Source organism: Pan troglodytes, chromosome 18, assembly GCF_028858775.2.
Source record: "Pan troglodytes isolate AG18354 chromosome 18, NHGRI_mPanTro3-v2.0_pri, whole genome shotgun sequence".
NCBI classification, from domain to species: Eukaryota; Metazoa; Chordata; class Mammalia; order Primates; family Hominidae; genus Pan; species Pan troglodytes.
The window spans coordinates 54,647,136-54,672,786 of NC_072416.2; the positions used below are offsets into that span (position 1 = coordinate 54,647,136).

General features: G+C 50.2%; 4 protein-coding genes and 1 pseudogene across 4 annotated transcripts; 4 read left to right on the forward strand and 1 right to left on the reverse strand.

The window, feature by feature from the left end:
* The first annotated feature begins 1,876 nt into the window (after window positions 1-1,876).
* MT1B (metallothionein 1B) lies at window positions 1,877-6,280 on the forward strand. Its single transcript, XM_016929875.3, has 5 exons — window positions 1,877-1,915; window positions 2,274-2,339; window positions 5,002-5,055; window positions 5,645-5,710; window positions 6,048-6,280. Exons 3-5 carry the CDS (start codon window positions 5,028-5,030, stop codon window positions 6,137-6,139), a joined length of 186 nt encoding a protein of 61 aa, XP_016785364.1. The 5' UTR covers window positions 1,877-1,915; window positions 2,274-2,339; window positions 5,002-5,027; the 3' UTR covers window positions 6,140-6,280.
* Window positions 1,888-3,105, forward strand: LOC736304 (putative metallothionein MT1DP; annotated as a pseudogene).
* A 4,663-nt stretch (window positions 6,281-10,943) lies between the features above and the next one.
* MT1F (metallothionein 1F) lies at window positions 10,944-12,357 on the forward strand. Its single transcript, XM_003315112.6, has 3 exons — window positions 10,944-11,138; window positions 11,723-11,788; window positions 12,121-12,357. The coding sequence occupies exons 1-3, from the start codon at window positions 11,111-11,113 to the stop codon at window positions 12,210-12,212; spliced, it is 186 nt and encodes a 61-aa protein (XP_003315160.2). The 5' UTR covers window positions 10,944-11,110; the 3' UTR covers window positions 12,213-12,357.
* A 7,446-nt stretch (window positions 12,358-19,803) lies between these two features.
* MT1G (metallothionein 1G) lies at window positions 19,804-21,124 on the reverse strand. Its single transcript, NM_001252595.1, is given in 3 exon segments — window positions 19,804-20,038; window positions 20,380-20,445; window positions 21,032-21,124. Coding segments are annotated over 3 exon segments (186 nt in total). The 5' UTR covers window positions 21,060-21,124; the 3' UTR covers window positions 19,804-19,946.
* Window positions 21,125-22,874: 1,750 nt separating this feature from the next.
* Window positions 22,875-24,188, forward strand: MT1H (metallothionein 1H). The gene is made up of 3 exons (NM_001252040.1): window positions 22,875-22,973; window positions 23,566-23,631; window positions 23,958-24,188. Exons 1-3 carry the CDS (start codon window positions 22,946-22,948, stop codon window positions 24,047-24,049), a joined length of 186 nt encoding a protein of 61 aa, NP_001238969.1. The 5' UTR covers window positions 22,875-22,945; the 3' UTR covers window positions 24,050-24,188.
* Window positions 24,189-25,651: the final 1,463 nt, after the last annotated feature.

Sequence of the window (25,651 nt, forward strand, 5' to 3'; positions counted from 1 at the left end):
GCACTGTTATTTTCCTTAACATTTTCTCTTAAGTAATCATATTTCTTTAATATATTTATAGGAAAAGCAAACTCCTTGACACTACTGAGAAAAAGAATCAGTCACACTTGCAGATATGGAAGGTAGCCATAAAATTACATATACATCCCTTCTGTCACTTCCAGAATTGACCTGGACGTTTGTTTATGTTTAAAGATTTCAAGCAGTAAAGAGGTGCTGAAGACATACCCAGGCCAAAGGGAAAGTTTGCTCTTGACCTCTTTCCCTTGAAAAGCTGACTGGATTGAGACCCACAGTACTACTGTTACCGGTGCAGGGTGCCCAGGTTCTTAGTACCTTGAACAAAGAATTTGACAAAATGTACAAAGTAAGGGAGGGATGAAGCAACAAAAGCAGAGATTTATTGAAAACAAAAGTATACTGCACAGGGTGGGAGCTGGCCCCAGCGAGTGGCTCAAGGGCCTGGTTATGGAATTTTCTATGGTTTAAATATCCTCTAGAGGTTTCTCATTGGTTACTTAGTGTACACCCTATGTACATGAAGTAGTGGCCCGCTATCAGTCTGACTGATTGCAGAAATCAACCAATTAGAAGCTGAAGTGAAGTTACAAAGTTACTCCTGTGCAAATGAAGACGTAGCCCAAGACCAGCCCAACTGGTTGCCATAAGGGGCAAATCAGAGGTACTTTCAATTTCTCATCTCCCATGCAGACAAAGTGGGGAGGAGTTGCAAACGAAGTAGCCTCTGGTCCTTTTGTTACTTGGGTGTGGAAAGTTGGGGTTTTCCTTTTGGTTTAGTTCTAGAAAGACTGTGAATCAGCCTTAGGTTCACTGCCTCCAGAATCTATTCTCTTGCCTCAGCACTTCCACCCTCTGTTTCGGGCTAGTTACCTATCTCCTTGTGTTGTCGTTGTCTGATTAGTAAGATGCTGTCATAAAGAGTATTATCCTCGAGGGTTGCTGAGAGGGTTCAGATAGCCAAAGTGACTAAACAGGGTCTGGCCAAGACCAAAAGCTCGGCAATAGTCAGGAATTCTGAAAGTGAAATAAGCACTTTTCATGCTTCTTGATTTAATGTAGGGTCACCACATCAGGGAAAAGATCCCTCCCTTGGTGACGTCCCAAGCTTTGGATGTCCTTAGTCCTGGTGGGCCAGCTAGGCTGTGGGAAGCCCAAAAGAAGTTAAAGCAAAAGAGGACTTAAGCAAATATGCACATCGCCCCCTCAGGAGTGGAGAATGGAAGGGAGGGAGGCAGAGCCCTGTATCTGGCCTGTTGCTGTGAAGAGGAAAAATGAGGCCAAAGGACCTGGGTGACTATGCAGGTGGGTCGAAGGTCACATGGGAGGCTGGTCCTCTGCACACAACTCCCTCGCTGCGCTTCCCGCCTCGGTCTTATCTAGGGACGTGAGCACTAGGCTGGGGTAGCACATGGACTCCCACAGAGGCGAAGCTCACGTCACTGGTGCGGGGTGCGGGGGTGGGGATACCGCGACCACCTGAGGCTGGGTTCCCGGACCGCCCAAGGGCAGGAATGGAGTGCAATCTCCGGGAAATTCGGGAGGGCCGGGATTATAGCAGGGACGCCGCGTACCGCCAGGAGCACAGCCCCTCCTAAGCGAGCGTGAGCCAAAGGGCCGCCCCCAGGGTGCGCAACAGCCACGTTAAGGAGGATCCTGCGCCCGGCCCGCCTGGTGCGCACAGCCCCGCCCTGAACCCTGGGCAGCGCTGACACTGAGCTGGGCTGGTGCGAGACCTGGGGCGGGGCCACTGCACCCAGCACCCTGCCCTGACTGTAAAGTCAGGCGGCCTGCTCCTGTTCCGCCTCCTACCGGCCCGCCTGTTTTTTCGCCTGTGGCTTAGGAACTCCAGCCTCACCTGATCTCCGAATGGACCCCAGCTGCTCCTGAGCCACTGGTAAAGGATGCCTGGTTTCGGGTCTTAGGATCTTCATTTTCATACCACAGAATAGAACATCCCTGGGGCAGGAGGCAGGTGCATTTTGAGCTCTTCCTAAAGTGGACTCCTTTGCTTTGCACTTCTCGAGCTTTCTCCCCGCCAAGAGCCTTCATCACCACTTAGAACATTGCCATCTTCCTAGTGCCTCCGATTTCTGAGGCGAGAGGACTGAGGCTGAAAACTGCCCGGCTGCAGGTCACCCTCAAGGCCAAAGGTGTGCTGAACTAGGACCCAGTGCTCTGTCCAGCACTGAGCTGCCTGAGGTGGACGGGAGGCACACAACACTCACTCCTCACTGCTTTTTTCTTCCTTGCAGGTGGCTCCTGCACCTGTGCCAGCTCCTGCAAATGCAAAGAGTACAAATGCACCTCCTGCAAGAAGAGTGAGTGTGGGGCCTTCCCTGGGAATCTGGGGGCTGGGCAGAGTCAAAGGAGGGATCCCAGACCTCCGCAGACAGGAGCAGACCAATGACGAACTTCCCACATCCCCTTGCTTCAGCAAATGACTTAGGATCACAGCTGGAAGAACACGAGAGATGGTTAATTCCCAATCTTTATTCTTACCAGGGGGAAACTGACACCAAGAGAGCACACCAGCCTGCCAAGCACAGGCCTGATACTTGAGGACTTTCCTCACTTAGGTGTATTATTCTAGGAGACTGTCCTTCCTTTTACTGCAAAGAGCATGTCACTCCCTCTGGAGTCTTCTGCCCTGTCCTGGGCACAGGAAGGGTGGGTAGCTTTTTCATGGCAAGACTCTCACCCCAAAGATCCAGGAGTTGTCTCCTGACAGAGCAATGCCATCCTGAACTAAGCGTCTTTTGGGGCTGGAGGCACAGCTTGAGCCAGGCCTCTGTTGGGTCGGGGAGATCCCTGGTCAAGCCTGCTCTGATCTCTCACTCCCCTTTTTCCCCAGACTGCTGCTCCTGCTGCCCCATGGGCTGTGCCAAATGTGCCCAGGGCTGCACCTGCAAAGGGGCATTGGAGAAGTGCAGCTGCCATGCCTGATGTTGGGACAGCCCTGCGTCCAGTTGTAAATAACGCAACCCCTACAAATCTAGTTTTTTTTTTAAACACAAACCTAACCCATTTACTATGTCTGTTTTCTTAAGTGAAATATGGGAATGATAATAAACATTGTTGGCCTTATTCTGCCTCTGGTTTTTTTGAGGGGGTGTCCTGAAATAAGACACCTCAGACCCAGCAGAGCTGGGATCATCCTTTATGCTGAGTGCCTTAAGGCAAGTCGGGTCACCTGTCTCAGGTCCGTTTCCTAGCTAAAAATGTAAGAGCATCGGGCCAGATGATATGAGGGCACAGGAATCAGTCATGGACCTATGCTTTGGTGAGATAAATAGAATGAATAAGTATGAAAAATAAAAATACAAAGTTATTTCTTATGTTCAACAAAGAAATCTCAAAACAGATGTGAAGAACAAAATAACAGGAAAAATAAAATACTAACGCTGCACATCTGTTGTAAGGTGCAGTGATGCTCAGTAGGAAGGAGGAAGGCCCTGGGTGTCTTGTACTTCATGGCGACTGTTAGTTATCTGGCTGTTTGGTGAGGGAATTGCTATTTGATATTCAAAGAGGAAGAGGAGTCACATGGCCCAACAGTAAGCATCATGCTGGCCTAAAGGTGCTTTGTGAATTGGGGATTTCAGAAGGTAGCCTGGCCAGGTACAGTGGCTCACAACACTTCAGTGGCTCACGTCATGCTCTGCTCAAGCCAAGGCAGGAGAATTGCCTGAGGCCAGAAGTTGGAGACCAGCCTGGGTAACACAGTAAGAACCTCTCTCTATGTAAAACAAAAAATTAAAATAAAACAAGAAGAGAAAGCAGCCTGGGCAAAGTGCAGGCATTTTGGTGTCACACAAGCAGGTTCACGGCCCACTTCATCCCTTACTGGCTGTGTGACCTGGGCAAGGTGCTTAATCTCTCTGAGGCTTTATTTACTCATTTGTAGAAAGAAGATTATATATCTACATTGGGATGAAATGTGATAGTGGCCTAGCGCCTGGTTAGGACTCAATGAAGACATAGAAGGTTGCCATGAAATTCTCCTTATTCATACCCCTCTGCATCTCTGTTTTGCTTCCAGGACTGACCTTGATGCTTGGTTTTGTTTAAAGATTTCAAACAGTAAAGAGATGAATATACCTAGGTCAGATGGAAGCTTCATCAGTGCCCTCTCTCCCTTGGGAAGCTGAGAGGACTCAGACCCAGCAGTATCATTTCCTAGCCCTCTGACCACGGGCTAGTGGCTTGAACTCCTTGTATTGTCATTGTCCAGATTAGGAATATGGGTTCATAAATAGAATGTGTGTCCCTTTTGGGTAGCTGTGAGGGTTCAAAGATTGAAAGTGATTAAACAGGGCCTAACATGGATTAATGTTATGTACAATAATAGGAATATGGAAGGAAATTGCTTTCTAATTTCATCCAGGATCTGCATGTCACCTTCAATGATCCCTCTTCTGGGGACATCCCACATTTTCCGAATTGCCATCCTGTAGTAGGGCGGCCAGCTAGGCTGTGGGGAGACCCTGGAGAGATTTATGCAAAGGAGGACCTGGACAAATATCCCCATTCAGCTTCTCAAGAGTGGAGAATGGAAGGGAGGGAGACAGAGCCCTGTGTCTCTGTCCTGTTGCTGTGCACAGGAGAAATGTGACTGAGGGACCGAGGTGGGGACATACCCAGGCAAGGTGGGAAATCCAAAGGTCACAGCCTCCACCAGTCCTTTGCACACAACTCTCTCCCTGTGCTCCCGCTGCTGCTGATCCTGAAAGTTGAACACGGGGCTGGGGTTGCACACGGTATCCAGGGAAGGTAACGATGATAACAGTCCTGAGTCAGGCCAGGTCACTGCTCACGGCCCAGGCAGGGACCACGGGCAGTGCAGACTCAGCAGGGGTGAGTGCAAGGGCCAGGGCGGGGCCTCTGCACCCCACCACCTCCCCTGACTATAAAGGAAGCAGCCAGCTCCTGGGCTCCATCACACCTTCCTCCTGCCCTACTGACTTCTCATATCTTGCCTAGGAACTCCAGGCTTGTCTTGGCTCCAAATGGATCCCAACTGCTCCTGCACCACAGGTAAGGGACGCCTGGCTCTGGGCCTTGAGATACCCATTCCCGGCCACTGTCCACAGTGTCCCTGGGTTGGAGAAGGTTGCATTATGAGATGTGAGTTGAAGGGAACTCCTTTACTTTTGCCAGTGCTTTCCTCTTGGCCAAGCTCCTGCGAGCATTTCCCTCCTCTGTGCTTGTAAGTCAGAGTTGGGGATTCTGAGGATCGAGGCTGTCCTGCTCCATGTCACCCACCTAGTCAGGGGGCTGCTGGCTGCGCCCCAGTGCTCTGCTCTAACTCTGAGCAGCCGGGAAGGGTGAGAGGTGGGGGACATAGCCTCTTCAGAGTTCAACACAGAAGGTTTTGGCCTCCAGCCCCAGTCTTCCTGGACTGTGTGTGGAGCTGGGACCTTCCTGATGGGGTATATAAAGAAGGGTGCTTGCCCCTCCCAGCCTGAGTGGAGAGGACATGGGGCTTCTGTTCCTCCGCTCTGAGTGGGAAAGGAGCTCTGACGGCTGGCCCTGCACAGAGGATGGCGCACTGGACACTCATGGACTCACTGCTGTACCTTCTGCATCTTACTCACTGCCCACTGCCTTTTTCTCTTCCTTGCAGGTGGCTCCTGTGCCTGCGCCGGCTCCTGCAAGTGCAAAGAGTGCAAATGTACCTCCTGCAAGAAGAGTGAGTGTGGGATCATCTCCAGGAATCTGGGGCTGTGGCTAAGCTTGGAAGGGAACACAAGGCTGGCCCTGAGTGCATGCTTTTGGGAACTGGTCTTCCTTTGCCCCTGTTGGCTGTGTCATTCCCTCTCCAGGCTTTCTGCTCTGAGCTCAGATGGGTCAGGGCAGACTTTTTCTATTGGGACACAAACCTCAAATGTACCATCAGAACACAGCTGTGCCAACCTAAAAATGCATCCTCTGGGTGTGGGGGCTGAACTTCAGCCAGGCCTGCTGTTGGGACAGAGAGGTTCCTGGTCAAGTCGGCTGTGACCTCTCACTCTCCCCTTCTTCCCCAGGCTGCTGCTCCTGCTGCCCCGTGGGCTGTGCCAAGTGTGCCCAGGGCTGTGTCTGCAAAGGCTCATCAGAGAAGTGCCGTTGCTGTGCCTGATGTTGGGAGAGCCCTGCTCCCAGACATAAATAGAGCAACCAGTACTAACCTGGATTTTTTTTTTTTTAACTTCCCTGATGGGTTTGCTACATTCTTTTTTCTATTCAATATGTGAAAGACAATAAAACACTTTTGACTTGATTCTGACTCTCCTTTTCCTTTCTGTGGCTTGGAAATAACAGTTGGAGTGGGGGATTGAACTGGGAATTTAAAGACCTGGTTCTGGATGGAAATGTGAGCCCCTATAGTCTGAATACCTTCAGGCAAGCCCGGTTACCTCCCTGAGCTCCATCTTCTGTAAAATGGAACTGCACTGTGTGGGATCACATGACGGGGTCGGGGGGACATGCATGATCGCCTCCGGTCATGTCAAATGTGCAAATGTGGCAGAGAAACTTCTCCATCTCTCATTTTTATTTTCTGATTTCCCTGCTCAGCTTCAGTCCCTCATCAGATTTTAGGCTTGAAAGTGATGACAGGGTGGAATCCAACTCCTCAGTTGCTTGAGCTCTACACGGGGCTTCTCGAACTCCACAGTGAAGAAACAGTTTTTAATTCCCATCCATCCCAGGCCTAAACCTTTGTAAATAAAATAATATTAATTACAGATATAATGAAATCAAACACAAAATACAGAAACCATTTTAAGATTCAACAGGAAAAGTTTCAATAAGTATACACAGAAATAACAGGAAAATGAGAGATTCACAAACTTTGCCCATATTTTGCTTATGTGCATTGCAGACTGGAATCAGCAGACTGGTCCCAGGGTGTGGCTCACACACCTTGAGCAGCACTGCCCAGCACGTCCCCACAGGAACCATCAGGCTTGGCCTGCCTGGTGTCACTGACAGGACACTCACTGACCCCTGAGAGCTCCCAGTTGTGACTTGGCTCTGAATCTTTTTTTTTTTTTTTTTTTTTTTTAAACGGCGTCTTGCTTTGTTGCCCAGGCTGGAGTGCAGTGGTGCGATCTTGGCTAACTGCAAGCTCCGCCTCCCAGGTTCACGCCATTCTCCTGCCTCAGCCTCCCGAGTAGCTGGGACTACAGGCGCCTGCCACCACGCCTGGCTAATTTTTTGTATTTTTAGTAGAGACGGGGTTTCACCATGTTAGCCAGGATGGTCTCGATCTCCTGACCTCGTGATCTGCCTGCCTCAGCCTCCCAAAGTGCTGGGATTATAGGCGTGAGCCACCGCACCCAGCCGGCTCTGAATCTTTGCAAGCTCCACCCAAGCTCAAGCTGAATTTGTTCTTCTTTCTAAATTCCAGGCTTTCCCTACTTCAAAACATCAAAGCGACTAGAGATGTGGAGAGAAATGCCCAGCATGTTCCCAGCAAGGTGCAGTGTGTGTGATTGTGCGTTGCAGTAGAAGTTCTTCATGTCTGCCCATGCAGGGCTGATGGAGGACTCTGCAGTTTGGAGGGTGTGGTGGTGCTCATTAAGGAGTGAGGCCCTGGCTGATTTATAATAAAAGCCAACCGTTAGTCCCACCGGCTCTGTGGAGGGAATGCTATTTGATGTTCAATCAAAGAGGAAAATGAATTTCCTGGCCTAGAGATCAGGACCACCCTTACCCACTGCTTCCCTGTGAAGAGGAGATTTCAGAGGGCAGCCTGAGCCTAGGACATGGATTTTCGTGTCAGGCAGTCCTGGTTCACAGCCTGCTTCACCGCCAAAAAAAAAAAGTAAGATTCTCATCTCTGAAAGAAAACAGAAAAAAAGAAGAAAAATGTAAAAAATAAATAAATAATGAGGCTGATGATTATTCTCTCTACACTGACTTTCTTTTTATTTATTTTTAATTAATTAATTAATTTTTTTGAGATGGAGTCTCCCTCTGTTGCCCAGGCTGGAGGGCAGTGGTGGGATCTCGGCTCTCTACAACCTCCGCCTCCCGGGTTCAAGCGATTATCCCGCCTCAGTCTCCTGAGTAGCTGGGATTACAGACGCACACCACCACGCCCAGTTAAGCTTTGTATTTTTGTAGAGGCAGTGTTTCACCCTGTTGGCCAGGCTGGTCTCGATCTCCTGATCTCAAGTGATGCGCCAACCTTGGCCTATCAGATGCTGGGATTACAGGTGTGACCCACTGCACATAGCCTACACTACTTTCTTAGACAAATTCCGTTAAATCCCAACGACCTCCTGGAGAAAGGCTCATAGGTTTGGAAGCATTACTCTGGATTAGATGCTGGGAATGAGATTGCAGCCTGGTGATCCTGCCGGGAGGAATGTGGTATTGGATAAGATGCTGCTGCTTGGCATTTGTACAGACACAAAAGCCTTTCTCAGCCTTCATATCACTGGATCTTCACAGAACCTTGGGAATGAGAGCCACAGACCTCAGAACCAGGACAGCAAATATGCAGGGCCTGGAGTGCCTGTGCTGTCTTCCAGAGTAGTTAATCAACCTGCCTAAGACCACGGAGCTCAGAAGTGAAGGGATGCATGAACCTATGTTACCCCTGGTCACAGCTGGCAGAGCATGATCTGCTAATCACTGGATGCTAAACTCTGTCTACCCTGGTTCAAATCTATAAAGATGCTTCGGGATAGACCGATTTTGCACTTGGCTTGAGAGATGAGCATTGAAGCCCAGAGAGGTCACAGAGCTGTGGAGGGGGAAAGTGACTGCCAACTGAATGTGCTTCCCACGGCTGCCTTTGGGCCAGATTTTCCGTGTCCTCATCTTTCTTGTGACTTGGTAGCATAGAGTGGTGGGTGAGGGCATGATGCTGTCATTAGCAGGCATGAATGCAAATCCCGCCTCTGTCACTTTAGCTGTGCCTCGCAACCTCTCTGTGTCTCAGTCTCCTCCCCTGTAAAAGGTGCATAATAATGGCATCTGGCATGTAGGATTAAATAATGTAATACATGTAAGAAACTTGGAATGATGCCTGGCAAGTGGTGAGTAGTCTATAATATTAGCTATTGCTTCTTTAAAACAATCATTACACATAGCATAGGGGATATTTGTTCATTCACAGACAGAGCAGCCAGGCCTGGAGTGCCTAGCTGTGTATGCTGTCATTGTCATCTACCACTCAAACACGGGTCCTGTGGACCTGAGAGTTATTCACTATTCCCACAAAAATGTCATCAACACAGGGTTATAAAGCTATGAGCAAGATGCTGTGCCTCATGTCACAAATAGAATGACAGCCATTTCTGCTGCCATGTGCACATTTTATTTATCATTTCACATTGAAATGATTAATACTTTCTTAAATATATTTTTATGAAAAGCAAACTCTCTTCCACCACCAAAAATGAAAATCAGTCCTATCCATATGTAGAAGATAGCCAGAAAAGAATATATGTGTGCATGTGTATGTATGTATGTATATATATATGCTTATTACACTTATGGATTGCTTTTGTCATTGCCCATGGTTGAGCTGGCGACTTTGTCATTATTATTATTATTATTACCATTTTGAGACAGAGTCTCTCTCTGTCACCCAGGCTCGAGTGCAGTGGCACAATTTTGGCTCACTGCAACCTCAGCCTCCCAAGTAGCTGGGATTACAGGCTCGTGCCACCACGCCTGGCTAATTTTTGTATTTTTAGTAGAGATGGGGTTTTGCCATGTTGGCCAGGCTGGTCTTGAACTTCTGGCCTGCAGTGATCTGCCCACCTCGGCCTCCCAAAGTGCTGGGATTACAGGCGTGAGCCACGGTGCCCGGCCTGACTTGTTATTATTTAAAAGATTTCAAGCCATAGGGAAGTCCAGCAATAGAGAAGACATAGCTGGGCCTTATTTCAGAGAATTTCTCCTGAGAGGCTGGCTGGATTCAAATCAGTGCACAGCTTTTTAGCTCCGTGATGATGAGCACGTTCCTTGAACTTTCTTTGTTGTAGGTGTCCATTTATTAATATGGGTTCATGCGTAGTATTTCCCTTTACAATTGTTGTAAAGGTTCAAACAATGAAAATGATTAAAAGGAGACTGGCACAGACTCAACCTTAAGCAACTGCTAGTAATATTGAAGGGAATTAACCACTTGTCTTTCTTACTTCTTATGTTAAGTTTTTCTTTTTCTTTTTCTTTTCTTTTTCTTTTTTTTTTTTTTTTTTTTGAGAGGGAGTTTCACTCTTGTTGCCCAGGGTGGAGTGCAAAAATGGTGCGATCTCGGCTCACCGCAAACTCCGCCTTCAGTGATCCCGCTTCTGGGGACATCCCACATTTTCCAAACTGCCATCCTATAGTGGGGTGCCCGGCGAGGCTGTGGGGAGACCCCGGAGAGATTTATGCAAAGGAGGACCCAGACAAATGTGCCCATTCAGCCTCTCAAGAGTGAAGAATGGAAGCGAGGGGGGCAGAGCCCTGTGTCTTCCGTGTTGCTGTGCGCAGGAGAAACATGGCCAAAGGACTGAGGTGGGGGGACAGGGACAGGCAATGCTAGAGATCCGAAGGTCACATCCTCGGCCTGTCCTTTGCACACTACTCCCTTGCTAGGCTCCCTGCTCCCGCCAATCTAGACAGTGGCGCAAGAGACTGGGGTTGCACTGGGACTCCAGGAAAGGCTTAGCTGTTGACGAAGGACCGGGGCGGGGCCGGGGGGCGGGGCGAAGGCCAGGATCTCCAGGTACCCGGAACCCCAAGGGGCGGGTGTAGCAGGCAATCTTGGCGAAACTGGGAAGGGCGGGCAGGAGGGCAGGGAAGCCGCTCACCCAGGCACAAAGCGCCTCCCGCTTGAGCGGACTCCAAAGGGACGGTCCGCGGTGTGCAGCGAGCTGCGCTCAGGGCACCTTGCGCCCGGCCCTTCCGCTGCACACAGCCCACCCAGGACCTCCCGCAGCGCTGACTAGCGGGGCGGGTGCAAGGACGGGGCGGGGTCTCTGCGCCCGGCCCCCTCCCCTGACTATCAAAGCAGCGGCCGGCTGTTGGGGTCCACCACGCCTTCCACCTGCCCCACTGCTTCTTCGCTTCTCTCTTGGAAAGTCCAGTCTCTCCTCGGCTTGCAATGGACCCCAACTGCTCCTGCGCCGCTGGTAAGGAACGCCGGGTTCCGTGCCTGGGGATGCTCGATTCCCAGACACCATAGAGAGTGTTCCTGGGTTTGAGAAGGTCGTATTTTGAGATCTCAACTGTAGCGGACTCCTTGACTTAGTCCAGTGCTTTCCTCTTGGCCAAGCTCCTGAGAGCATTTCCTTCCTCTCCGTGCCTCTGTGTCAGAGTTGAGGGTACTGAGGCTCAAGGCTGTCCTGCTCCACGTCATGCGGTTTGTCCCAGGGCTGTTGGCTGAGCCCCAGTGCTCTGACCAGGCTTTGAGCAGCAGGATTAGATAGGAGGCAGGGACATTGCCTCTTCGGGGTTCAGGACAGAAAGTCGAAGTCGCCGTCTTCCCAGGCTGTGCCTGGAGCCTGGGACTTTCCTTTGGAGTGCAAACAGGAGGCTGCTTGGCCTTCCCAGCATGAAGGCAGAGGACATGGGGCTTCTCTTCCTCTGCTCTGAGTGGGAAAGGAGCTCTGAGGGCTGGCCCCGCACAGAGGAGGGGGCAATGGAGACTCATTAACTCACTGCTGTACCTCCTGCAGGTCACTCGCCGCTCACTGGCTTTTTCTCTTTCTCGCAGGTGGCTCCTGTACGTGCGCCGGCTCCTGCAAGTGCAAAGAGTGCAAATGCACCTCCTGCAAGAAGAGTGAGTGTGAGGCCATCTCCATGGTCTGGGGCTGTGGCTAAGGTTGGGAGGGAACCCAAGGCTGGCCCTGAGTGCATGCTTCTGGGGAACTGGCCTTCCTTTGTCCCCGTAGGTTGTCACTGCCTTTCTAGTCTTCTGCCCTGTGCAGGGCGCCTGGGCAGCTTTCTCATAGGAAGACCCACCCCAGATATTTCCCAGTTGTCTCCTGACAAAGCCATACCCTCCTGAACTGAGGGTCCTTTGGGGCTGGAGGCTCTGTTGGGGGCCTCTGTTGGGGAGGGAGGTCCCTGGGCAAGTTGGCTGTGACCTCCCATGCTCCTCTTCTTCCCCAGGCTGCTGCTCCTGCTGCCCCATGGGCTGTAGCAAGTGTGCCCAGGGCTGTGTTTGCAAAGGGGCGTCAGAGAAGTGCAGCTGCTGCGACTGATGCCAGGACAGCCTTTCTCCCAGATGTAAACAGAGAGACATGTACAAACCTGGATTTTTTTTTTTTTTTGATACCACCTTGACCCATTTGCTACATTCCTTTTCCTGTGAAATATGTGAGTGATAATTAAACACTTTAGACCCGATTCTGACTTCAGTTTCCCTTATGTGCTTCAGAAATCAGAGACTGGGGTGGGGGATCGAACTAGGGTTGCAGACTCCTGGGCTCTAAATGGAAATCTGAGTCCCTAACAATCAGAGTGCCTTAAGGCAAGCCAGGCTGCCTCACTGTGCTTCCTCTTCTGTAGAATGGAATAACACTTCATCAGGTCATTGGTGGGGATCCAGAATACAGGATCACCTTCATTCTCAAATGTGGCACAGAAACTTCTCAATGCCTCCTGTTCCTTCTCTGATTTCTCTGCCCAACTTCAATTCCTCTTTGGATTTCAGGTTAGAAAGTGACTACACGGAATGGAATCAAACCCCTTAGTTATTTGAATTCTACACCGGGCTTCTCAAACTCCAGGGTGAAGGAGGGGTTTTTAATTCCTATCCATTCCACATCTAAACCTTGGTAAATGAAATAATACTAATGATGGAAGTCATGAAATTAAATTCAATATACAAAATCTGGCGGAGCAGGATGACTTACACCTATAATCCCCATACTTTGAGAGGCTCAAAAGGGAAGATCACTTGACACCAGGAGTTTGAGACCAGCCTTGGCAACATAGGGAGACCCTTGTCTCTAAATAAATAAATAAACACTTAACAAGATGTGGTGGAGCAAGTCTGTAATCGTAGCTACTTGGAGGCTGAGGCAGGAGAATCCATCTAGCTCAGGAATTGAAGGCTGCAGTGAGCCATGTTTGCACCATTGCATCCCAGTCTGGGTGACAGAAGGAGAGCTCATAAAAAAAATTACAAAATCCATTTTTAGACTCAACAGGAAAAAGTTCAATAAATATAAAAAGAAATACCAGGAAAATTACAACTTTATAAACTATGTATATGTTGATGGATGCCGTGCACTGCAGACTGTAAACAGCAGACAGGCCCTAGTGTGTAGATTACACACTTTGAGCAGCAGTGGTCATGACATCCTGACAAGGAACCATCAGTCCTGGCTGGCCCAGTGTCACCAACAGGACACTCTCCGACCCCTGAGTGCTCCCTGTAGTGACTTGTGTCTGAATCTTTGGCAGTTTCTCCCAAGATTAAGCTATTTTTGTTCTTTAAATTCCAACCTTGATTAATTCAGGGCAGCAAAGTGACTGGAGATGTGGAGGAAAGCGTCATCTCGGCAACGCAGAGTCATGAGAAGGACTGGGTGCAGATGAAGGATGTTGAGTGTGCTGACGCAGTGGTGATGGCATATTCTGCAGTTGGAAGGTGTGTTGCTGTTCAAGAAGGAGAGAGGAGTCACCCTGGTGACTGGTAGTTAGGCCAACAGTAGGTTCCACTGGCTACTGGTTCGAGAATGGCTATCTGATGTTCAATCACAGAGGAAGAGGAGTCAAGTGGCCCAGGAGTCAGGACCATGCTTGCCCGCAGGTGCCCTTTGTGAAGAGGGCATTTCAGAAGGCAGCGTGGGTCATGTGCAAGTTTGGGTGTCACATAACCAGATTCACAGCCCACTTCACACCTTCCTGGCTGTGTAGCTGGCACAAGTCACTTAACCTCTCTGTGCCTCCATTTCCTCACTTGTAGAAAGCAGATTATAAATATATGTAGGGATTAAATGTGATAGTGCCCTGGCACCTGGCTTGGGCTTAATAAACAGTGCTGTTATAATCATTTGTCCACGTGCACTTCCTGGAGATAGAATCCTGTTACATCTCATCAAGCTCCTAGGGTAACACTAATCTGCCTGGAGGTATTATGTGGACTGGAAGTTGAGGATGGGTCTCTTGTTGATCTGGTCTTAAGGGCATGTGGATGACCTCCTGCACAAAATTCTCCAGGATGAGACACTGCTGCAGCATTTGGACAGAGAACAATCCTTTCCCACCCTGTTGAGTATAAAAAGTAGACTTTGTTTTTATATTTCATACTAATTCATTTTAGTTTATTTTGCCAAAGCTTAGGTCTGTTACAGATGCCCATACCATTATATCTCTTACATGCTATCCCCAACCCCTCCCTTCCTCCCTCTGCGCACCGTCGCCACCAGCTTTCCCTCTCTGGGGTCGGTGTGCAGCTCCATCCTCGTGCTCACCTTCTACACTGGCTGTAGCAGGGAGCAGAGCTAGTGAGCAGTGTGTAGATGAGCCTCGGTGGAGGTGACTTGCTTCTCCCTCGCCCTCCCCTCTCATTGTCTGTCCTTCTTCCCACCTAGGACCCTCAAAATCGTTTCCCCTGTAGACAGAATGTGGCAACCAAGGGTCGGCCTCTCTCTCTTTTCCTTCGATGCTCCTCCTCTGAGGTGATGGTGGGCACATTTGTCAGTTTCCTCCTTTTCATATAGTTCTCCTGGACTATCCCAGGCCTGCCAGCCACCCCACTGCAGGATGGCAGTTTTGAAAATGAGGGGCACCCTCCAAAGAGGATGACTTTGGGTGACATGCAGACCCTGCGGTCAATCAAGGAGAGTAGTGGGTATTTCTCTTCAATGTTCTTATCATGTAACATTTAGAATGTGCCAGGCCTCTTTAAATCATTCATTCCTTGAACACTGCCAATAATCCTAAAGGGAAATGCTATTTATGAACCCGTTTTACTAATCTGACAACTATAACAAGAGGTTTAAGTAACTTGCTCAACATCAGAGAGCTGAAAACTTATCACTGATTTGAATCTAGCCAGCCTCTCAAGAGAAGCTGTCCATGATCAAGCTTTCCTTTGGCCTAGGTATGTCATCAGCACTTTTCTATTGCTGGAAATCTTTTATTTTTTATTTTATTTTATTTTATTTTTTGAGACGGATTCTCCCTGTGTCGGCCAGGCTGGAGTGCAGCGGCTCCGTCTCAGCTCACTGCAACCTCAATCTCGGCTCACTGCAACCTCCCTCTCCCAGGCTCGAGCAATTCTCCTGCCTAAGCCTCCAGAGTTAGCTGGGACTACAGGCGTGTGCCAAGATGATGCTTGACTCTGAGCTGGCGCAGGTGCAGGACCCACGTGCAGGGAAGAGAAAAAGGTAGTGAGCAGTGAGTGTGGTGCAGGGTTAGGAGCAGGCCCTCAGCATCCTCATGCTCAGTGCATGGGAAACCTAGTACCTTGTTCTGCTCAGGCACACGGAAGCCCAGCTCCATCTTTTCTCCACACAGGTTGGGATAGGCAGGCGCCCTCCTAATTTTACTCCACAAGGCCTTATGTCAGGAATCCTTAAGAGGCAATGCTCCCTGCCTCCCATCCACTTCAGGCAGCTCTAATGCGGGACAGAGCACTGGGTCCCAGCCCAGGACCCTACTGGCTATCTGGGTGACCCGGAGCAGGGCAGTTTTGAGCCTCAGTCCTCTAGCCTCAGAAATGGAAGGCACTGGGAAGATGACAACATTCTAAGTGGTGATGAAGGCGCTTGGCAGGAAGAAAGCACGGGAAGTGCAAAGTAAAGGAGGCCACTTTAGGGAGAGCTAACACGCACCTCCCTCCTGCCCCGGGGACATTCCATCCTCTGGAATGAAAATGGAGATCCTAAGGCCCGAAACCCGGTATCTCTTACTAGTGGAGCAGGAGCACTTGGGGTACATTTCGAGCCGAGGTGCGGCTGGGGTTTCTAAGGGAGGGGCGCAGAAGCAGTGGGGCAGGTGGGAGGCATGGTGGATTCCATGAAGCGGGCGATCAATTTATAGTTAGAGGAGGGGGCCGGGTGCAGAGCACCCCCTCCCCCACCCCCACGCGGAATCCGCGGCGCCTGCGGTCCTGGGTTGGGATGTGCGCAGCAGGCGAGTCGGGAGCACCATCCCCTGAGTGCAGCCTGGTGGGCCCCCTGGGGCCGCCCCTTTGGCGCCCGCTAGTGCGGGAGGGGCTATGCTCCCGGAGGTACGTGGCGCCCCTGCCACCCTGAGAGCTATTTTCTATTCCCAGGTGGTCGCGTTATCCTCATCCCCCGCCCTGCACCTTCGTCATCAGCTTTGCCTCTCCCGTGTCCGTGTGTAGCTCCATCCTCGTGCTCGCCTTCTTCATTGGCGGGAGCTGGGAGCCGAGAGAGTGAGCCGTGTGCAGATGTGCGGCGGTGGAGGTGGCTTTTGTTTCTCCTCCGCTCCCCCCCCCCCCGCCCCCGCACATTGCCTGTCGCTCTTCCCACCTAGGACCCTCAAACTGGTTCTCCCTGTACACAGAACCTGGCGACCACGGATCATCCCCTCTCTCTTCCTTCGATGCGATCATATAACATTTAGATTTTGCCAGGCCCCTTTAAATCATTGCTTCTTTGAACCCTCCCAGCAATCCTAAAGGGAAACACTGTTTATGAACCCCGTTTTACTAATCTGACAATTATAGCATAAAGTTTAAGTAACTTGCTCAACATCACAGAATGGAAAAGTTGTCACTGATTTGAATCCAGCCAGCCTCTCAAGAGAAAGTGTCGATGATCAAGCCTTCCTTTGGCCCAGGTATGTCATCAGCATTTCCCTATTGCTGGAAATCTTTTAAACAATGTCAAGCCACAAGCTGAACCATAAGCCGTGACAAAAGCAATCTATAACTGTAATATATATACACACACATACGACACACATTTATACTTCTTCTGACTATCTTCTTTGTGTGGAATAAGACTGATTTTCATTTTTGCTGCTGGAAAAGAGTTTGCTTTAAATGAAAATATATTTAAGAAAATATTAATAACTTCAATATTGTATGTTCAGTAAAGTACAGTGACTGGGAGGGCAGAAATTATATTCTTTTTGATCTGACATGAGGCATGGAATCTTGCTTATATGTTTACATCCCTAGTGTTAGCGAATGTCCCTTTGACCACAGGACACATGTTCATGTAGTAGATGAGAATAACAAGATACACAAGTGAGAACATCTGGCCTGGCTGCTTTGTCTATGAGTAAATAAATATCCCTCATGCTATGTATAATGAGAAAAAAAAGCAACAGTTATTGTTATAGATGACTTACCCCTTGCTAGGCACCATTCTAAGTTCCTTACATGAATTAAATCATTTAATTTTACAAGCCAGATACTATTATACTCCAGTTGATAAGACTGAGACACAGAGGTTGTGTCACACACAAAGTGGCAGAGGTGGGATTTGCACTCATGCAGGCTGACTGCAGCATCATGACCTTACCCCATGCTCTATGCCACCAAGTCAATACAAGGATGAGGATGCTGAATGTCTGGCCGTGAGGCAGCTTTGGAAGCACATTGAGTTGGCAGTCAGATCGCTGTGCATAGCAGCCATGGACCTCTCTGGGCTTCAGTTCCTATCTCTCAAGCCAAGAGCAAAATTTGTTCATCTCCAAAGTCCTTTATAGCTTTGAACAGAGATTGGCAGGGTTAGGCATCTAGGGATGCCATGATCTGCCAGCTGTGGGCAGGGCCAGAGGCCAGCCGTACTATAGGTTCATCCATCCCTTTCCTTCTCAGCTGTGTGGCATTGGGGAGGTTGCTTAATTCTTCTGAAAGATGACTCAGGCACACCAGCCCCTGAATATTTTCTGTCCCTGTCCTGAAGCTTGTGACCTTCATTCAACAGGTTACATGAAGGTCAAATGACATGAAGAATGGGAAAGGATTTTATGTGTGTTCAAATGTTGGGGGAGCGTCTTATCACAGAGGACTTTCTGCAGGAGAACATCCACACTCTTCCTGGCACTGGATCAGCCAGGTATGCAACCGCTTCACTGCATCCCACCCAGAGCAATGCTTCTAAACCAATGAGCCTTTCTCCAGGAGTGAGTTAGGATTTAATGGTATCTTTTTCCAAGAAAGTCAGTGCAGAGAGAATGATCATAATCACCATTGTTTATTAAAGCCTAGGCAGCAGCCAGGTCACTCCCTTATTTTCTTTTTTTCTTTTCCTTTTTTTTTTTTTTTTTTTTTCAGACAGAGTCTCATTCTGTTGCATAGCCTGGAGTGCAGTGGCACAATCTTGGCTGACTGCAGCCTCTATACCCTGGACTTAAGCAATCTTCCCATCTCAGCCTCCAGAGTAGCTCGGACAGACACAGGCCACCAGAGCCATATAATTTTTGTATTTTTTGTAGAGACGGGGTTTCTCCATCTTGCCCAGGCTGGTCTCAAACTCCTGGGCTCAAACAGTCTCCCTACTTCTGCCTCCCAAAGTGCAGGTATTACAGGCATGAGCCACTGTGCCCGGCCCACACTCTCATTTAATCCCTGCATTGAGATATAATCTCCTTTCTACAAATGAGGCACTAGATGCTCAGAGAGTGTGGGTGACTTGCCCAAACCACACAGCCAGTAAGTGGTGGAGTGGGCTGTGAAATAAGACTGCCTGACACCTAAAACTATGCCCTAGGCGCAGGCTGCCTTCTGAAATCATTTCACAAGGAAGCAACGGGTAAGTGTGGTCCTGACTTCTACACAAGGAGATTCATCTTCCTCTTTGACTGAACATCAAATAGCATTCCCTCCACAAGTGGAGGGACTAACTTGTCATTAACAAGACATCCAGGGACTCTTTCTTTCCTAAGGAACATCACCACACTCAGCCAGCTGCACAATCTGCCATAGCTGTATTCTGAGAACTTCTGTAAACACAGTAATATTAGTTATGGAAATGATGAAATCACAAGCAAAATTCCAAAATAACTTCATCTGCAACCCACGATCACACTACATCTTGGCGGGAATATGCTGGTTTGAAGTAGTCAAGGGCTGGAGCTTGAAAGAGGAACAAATGAAGCCTGACCTTGGGAGGAACTTTCAAAGATTCAGAGCCAACTCCCAACAGGGAGCTCTCAGGGTTCAGCGAGTGTCCTGAGTGTGCTGTCTGTGTGTGACGCTGGCGATGGTTCCTCATGAGAATGTCCTGGCCTGTGCTGCTGAAGGTGTGTGGTCCACAGTGGGGCCAGTCTGCTGTTTTCAGTCTCCAATGCAACTCATCCATGAACGTATGTGCAGAGTTTGTAAATCTTCCATTTTTCTGTTATTTCTGTATGTATTTATTGATTTTTTGTGTAAAATGTAAAACATGGGTTCTATATTTTGTGCTTCATTATCTTCATAATTAATATTACTTTATTTACAAAGGTTTAGGTCTGGGATGGATAGAAAATGAAAACTGTCCCTTCACCGTGGAGTTTGAGAAGCCCCGTGGAGGATTCAAGTAATTTAGGCATTGGAATCCACCTCCTGTGGTCACTTTCAAGCCTAAAATCCGCGGAGGATCTGAACTTGGGCAGGGAAACCTGAGAATAAACATGAGGAATGGAGAAGTCTCTGTACCACGTTTAATGTGAGTGGAGCTGATCGCATATGTTCCCATCCCCATATGATCCGGCACAGTGCAGGTTCATTTTACAGAAGATGGAGGTCAGTGATGTAACGGGGCTCGCCTGAAGGCGCTCAGACTGTTCAGCACTCACATTTCCATCCAGAACCCAGTCTCTAAACTCCCAGTTCAATCTGCCACCCCAGACCCTTATTCACAACAGAAACCAGAACCAGAATCAAGTCAGTGTTTAATTATTATGCACATGTTTCACAGAAAAAGGAATGTAGCAAATGGGTCAAGATTGTATCAAAAAACAAAAAATCCTGGATTTTACGGGTCACTCTATTTGTACTTGGGAGCAGGGCTGTCCCGACATCAGGCGCAGCAGCTGCACTTCTCCGATGCCCCTTTGCAGATGCAGCCCTGGGCACACTTGGCACAGCCCATAGGGCAGCAGGAGCAGCAGCCTGGGGAGGAAAGGAGATTGAGAGGTCAGAGCAGACTCGACCAGAGAACTCCCTGCCCCAACAGAGGCCTGTCTCCATCCCTCCAGCCCCAGAGGACCCTTAGTTCATGATGGCATGGTTTTTGTCAGGAGACAACTGGTGGACATTGGAATGGGTCTTCCTTTGAGAAAGCTGCCCCACCTCACATAAGCCCTGGAAAGTGCAGAAGACTAGACAGGCAGTGACAGCCTACAGGGACAAAGGAAGGCCGGTTCCCCAGAAGCACGCACTCAGGACCAGCCTTGGGTTCCCTCCCAACCTTAGCCACAGCCCCAGACTCCTGGAGATGGCCCCGCACTCACTCTTCTTGCAGGAGGTGCATTTGCACTCTTTGCACTTGCAGGAGCTGGCGCAGGCGCAGGAGACACCTGCAAGAAGAGAAAAAGCCAGTGAACGGTGAGTGAGATGCAGAAGGTACAGCAGTGGGTCAATGAGTGTCCACTTCCCCCTTCTCTGTGCAGAGCCAGCCCTCAGAGCTCCTTTCCCACTCAGAGCAGAGGAAGAGAAGCCCCATGTCCTCTCCATTCATGCTGGGAAAACCAAGCACCCTCCTATTTCTACTCCAAAGGAAAGTCCCAGGCTGCAGACATGGCCCAGGAAGACTTCGACTTTCTGTCCTGAACCTGGAAGAGGCAATGTCCCCTCCTATCCAATGTCTCCTGTCCAATCCGGTTGCTCAGTCAGGTTAGAGAATTGGGGCTCAGCCAGCAGCCCTGTGACCAACCAGGTGACGTGGAGCAGGACAGCCTTGAGCCTCAGGACCCTCAACTCTGACACAGAGGCACAGGGAGGAGGAAAATGCCCTCAGGAGCTTGGCCAACAGGAAAGCACTGGACGAATAAAGGAGTCCCCTTTACCTCTGATAGCAAAATACGACCTCCTCAAACCCAGGGACACTCTCTATGGTGTCTGGGAATTTGGCATCCCAAGGCACAGAACCCGGGCGTCCCTTACCAGCGGCGCAGGAGCAGTTGGGGTCCATTGCAACCCGAGGCGAGACTAGAGTTCCCAAGCGAGAAGGGAAGAGGCAGTGATGCACGTGGAAGGCGGAGTGGAGCCCAACAGCCAGCGGCTGCTTTTATAGTCAGGAGACGGGGCCGGGCGCAGACGCCCCGCCCCGCCCTTGCGCCCAGCCCGCTGAGTCCGCACCGCCCGCGGTCCTGGCCTGGGCTGTGCGCAGGAGATGGGCCAAGTGCAAGGTCCCTTGAGCGCAGCTGGGCGCACACCGCAGGACCGCCCCTTTCGCACCGGCTCGCGAGGGAGGCGCTGTGCCCCCCGTGTGCGGCTTCTCTCACCCTGCCAGGCCTTCCCAGCTTCCCTGAGGTTGCCTGCTACACCCGCCCCTTGGCGTTCCGCCTACCCCAGTATTCTGGCTTTCCCCTCACCTTCACCAACGCCCAGGTCTCTAGTCAATAGCTAAGCCTTTCCTGGAGTCGAGGGCAACCCCAGTCTTGTGCTCCACTTTCTGGATCTGCCAAAGCGGGGAGCATAGCAAGGGAGTAGTGTGCAAAGGGCAGGCCAAGGGTGCGAACTTCGCATCTCTGGCAGTATCCGCCCTGTCCCCGTTCCCACCTCAGTCCTTTGGTCACGCTTCTCCTGTGCTCAGTAACACGGAAGAAACAGGGATCTGCCTCTCCCATTCTCCACTCTTGAGGAGCTGAATGGGCACATTTGTCCAGGTCCTCCTTTGCATAAATCTCTCCAGGGTCTCCCCACAGCCTAGCCGGCTACCCCACTACAGGATGGCAGTTTGGAAAGTGTGGCGAGTCCCTAGAAGAGGGATCATTGAAGGTGATATGAAGATCCTGCATTAAATTAGAAAGCAAGAGCGCTGGTTATTTTTCCTTCCATATTCCTAATAACTCTACGTTACACGGGTCTGTGTTTGGCCCTGTTTAATGACTTTCTGTCTTTGAACCCTCACAGCAACCCTAAAGGGACGTGAGTCCTTTTCACGAACCCGTATTCCTAATCTGGACAATGACAAGGAGTTCAAGCCACTAGCCCAGGGTCAGGGAGCTGGGAAGTAGCACTGCTTGGTGTGAATCCTGTCAGCTTCCCTAGGTAGAGAGGTCAGTGATGAAGCTTCTCTATGGCCTAGGTATGCTTATCTCTTCACTGCTTGAAATCTTTCAACAAAACCAAGCATTACAGTCAGTCCTGGAAGCAAAACAGAGACATAGAGGGATATGAATAAGTATACTTTGATGGGAGGGAGGCAGGGTCCTGTGTCTTCCGTGTTGCTGTGCACAGGAGAAACGTGGCCGAAGAACTGAGGTGGGGACGGGGACAGGAACAGGCGATGCCAGAGATCTGAAGGTCGCATCCTCGGCATGTCCCTTGCACACTACTCCCTCGCTGTGCTCTCTGCTCCCACCAATCCAGACAATTGAACAAGAGACTGGGGTTGCACTGGGACTCCAGGAAAGCCTTAGCTGTTGACAGGGGTGGGCAGGCCCCGGGGTGTGGGGCGCAGGTCAGGATCTCGGGGCACGCGGAACGCCAAAGGGCGGGAGTAGCAGGTAATCTCAGGGAACTGGGCAGGCCCGGCAGGGTGAAACAAGCAGGTCACCCGGGTGCACAGCGCCTCCCGCGGGAGCCGCTGCGAAAGGGCCGTCCCCGCGGTGTGCACCGACCTGCGCTCAGGGTACTTTGCGCCCGACCCGTCTGCTGCGCACAGCCCAGCCCAGGACCGCGGGCGGCTCGGACTCAGTGGGTCGGGTGCAAGGGCGGGGCAGGGTCTCTGCACCCGGCTCCCTCCCTTGACTAGAAAAGGAGCTGCCAACTGTTGCACTCCACCACGCCCTCCACGTGTTCCACTGCCTCTTCTCTTCTCGCTTGGGAACTCCAGTCTCACCTCGGCTTGCAATGGACCCCAACTGCTCCTGCGAGGCTGGTAAGGAGCGCCCGGGTTCTGTGCCTTAGGATGCCAAATTTTCCCAGACACCATAGAGAGTGTCCCTGGGTTTGAGGAGGTCATATTTTGCGATCTGAGCTGAAGGGGACTTCTTTACTTCGTCCACTGCTTTCCTCTTGGCCAAGCTCCTGAGAGCATGTCCCTCTTCCCTGTGCCTCTGTGTCAGAGTTGAGGGTCCTAAGGCTCAAGGCTGTCCTGCTCCACATCACCCCGTTGGTCACGAGGCTGCTGGCTGAGCCCCAATTCTCTAACCTGGCTCTGAGCAGCCGGATTGGATGGGAGGCACTGGCTAGGTGGGGACATTGCCTCTTCAGGGTTCAGGACAGAAAGTCGAAGTCGCAGTCTTCCCGGGCTGTGCCTGGAGCCTGGGACTTACCTTTGGAATACAAACGGAGGGTGCTTGGTTTTCCCAGCATGAATGGAGAGGAGATGGGTCTTCTCTTCTGCTGAGTGGGAAAGGAGCTCTGACGGCTGGCCCTGAACAGAGAAGGGGGAACTGGACACTCATTGACCCACTGCTGTACCTTCTGCATCTCACTCACAACACACTGGCTTTTTATATTCCTTGCAGGTGGCTCCTGTGCCTGCGCCGGCTCCTGCAAGTGCAAAAAGTGCAAATGCACCTCCTGCAAGAAGAGTGAGTGCGGGGCCATCTCCAGGAATCTGGGGCTGTGGCTAAGGTTGGGAGGGAACCCAAGGCTGGCCCTGAGTGCCTGCTTCCTTTGTCCCCCTAGGCCGTCACTGCCTTTCCAGTCTTCTGCTCTGTCCAGGGCTCCTGTGGGGCTGGGCAGTCTCTCATAGGAAGACTCACCCCAATATCCACCAGTTGTCTCCTGAAAAAGCCGTGCCATCCTGAACTAAGGCTCCTCTGGGGCTGGAGTCTGAGCTCCAGCCAGGCCTGCTGTTGGGAGAGGGAGCTCCCTGGTCAAGTCTGCTGTGACTTCTCTCTCCCTTTTTCCGCAGGCTGCTGCTCCTGTTGCCCCCTGGGCTGTGCCAAGTGTGCCCAGGGCTGCATCTGCAAAGGGGCGTCAGAGAAGTGCAGCTGCTGTGCCTGATGTTGGGACAGCCCTGCTGTCAGATGAAAACAGAATGACACGTAAAATCCAGGATTTTTTTTTCTACAACTCCGACCCATTTGCTACATTCCTTTTTTTCTGTGAAATATGTGAATAATAATTAAACACTTAGACTTGATTCCCGTTCTGGTTCCTGTTGTGTTTTTTGGAATGAGGGACTGGGGTGGGAGATTGAACTGGGAGTTTAAAGACTGGGCTCTGGATGGAAATGTGAGTGCTGAGCAGTCTGAGTGCCTTCAGGTGAGCCCCGTTACATCACTGACCTCCATCTTCTGTAAAATGAACCTGCACTGTCCTGGCTCATATGGGGATGGGGACATACGCGATCAGCTCCACTCATATTAAATGTGGTACAGAGACTTCTCCATTCCTCATGTTTATTCTCAGGTTTCCCTGCCCAAGTTCAGTTCCTCAGCAGATTTTAGGCTTGAAAGTGACCACAGGAGGTGGATTCCAATGCCTAAATTACTTGAATCCTCCACGGGGCTTCTCAAACTCCATGGTGAAGGGACAGTTTTCATTTTCTATCCATCCCAGACTAAACCTTTGTAAATAAAGTAATATTAATTATGAAGATAATGAAGCACAAAATATAGAACCCATGTTTTACATTTTACACAAAAAAATCAATAAATACATACAGAAATAACAGAAAAATGGAAGATTTACAAACTCTGCACTTAAGTTCATGGGTGATTTGCATTAAAGACTGGAAACAGCAGACTGGCCCCACTGTGGACCACACACCTTCAGCAGCACAGGCCAGGACATTCTCATGAGGAACCATCAGGCTTGGCCTAGCCAGCGTCACAGACAGACAGCACACTCAGGACACTCGCTGAACCCTGAGAGCTCCCTGTTGGGAGTTGGCTCAGAATCTTTGGAAGTTCCTCCCAAGGTCAGGCTTCATTTGTTCCTCTTTCAAGCTCCAGCCCTTGACTACTTCAAACCAGCATGCTCCTGGCAAGAGGCAATGTGATCGTGGGTTGCAGATGAAGTTATTTTGGAATTTTGCTTGTGATTTCATCATTTCCATAATTACTAATACTTTATTTACACAAGTTCTCAGAATACAGCTATGGCAGATTGTGCAGCTTGCTGAGTGTGGTGATGTTCCTTAGGAAGGAAAGAGTCCCTGGATGTCTTGTTAATGACAAGTTAGTCCCTCCATTTCTGGAGGGAATGCTATTTGATGTTCAGTCAAAGAGGAAGATGAATCTCCTTGTGTAGAAGTCAGGACCACGCTTACCTGCTGCTTCCCTGTGAAGCGATTTCAGAAGGCAGCCAGCGCCTAGGGTGTAGTTTTAGTTGTCAGGCAGTCCTAGTTCACAGCCCACTCCAGCACTTACTGGCTGTGTGGTTTGGGCAAGTCACCCACACTCTCTGAGCATCTAGTGCCTCATTTGTAGAAAGGAGATTATATCTCAATGCAGGGATTAAATGAGAGTGTGGGCCGGGCACAGTGGCTCATGCCTGTAATACCTGCACTTTGGGAGGCAGAGGTGGGAAGGTTGTTTGAGCCTAGGAGTTTGAGACTAGCCTGGGCAACACGGAGAAACCCCGTCTCTACAAAAATTACAA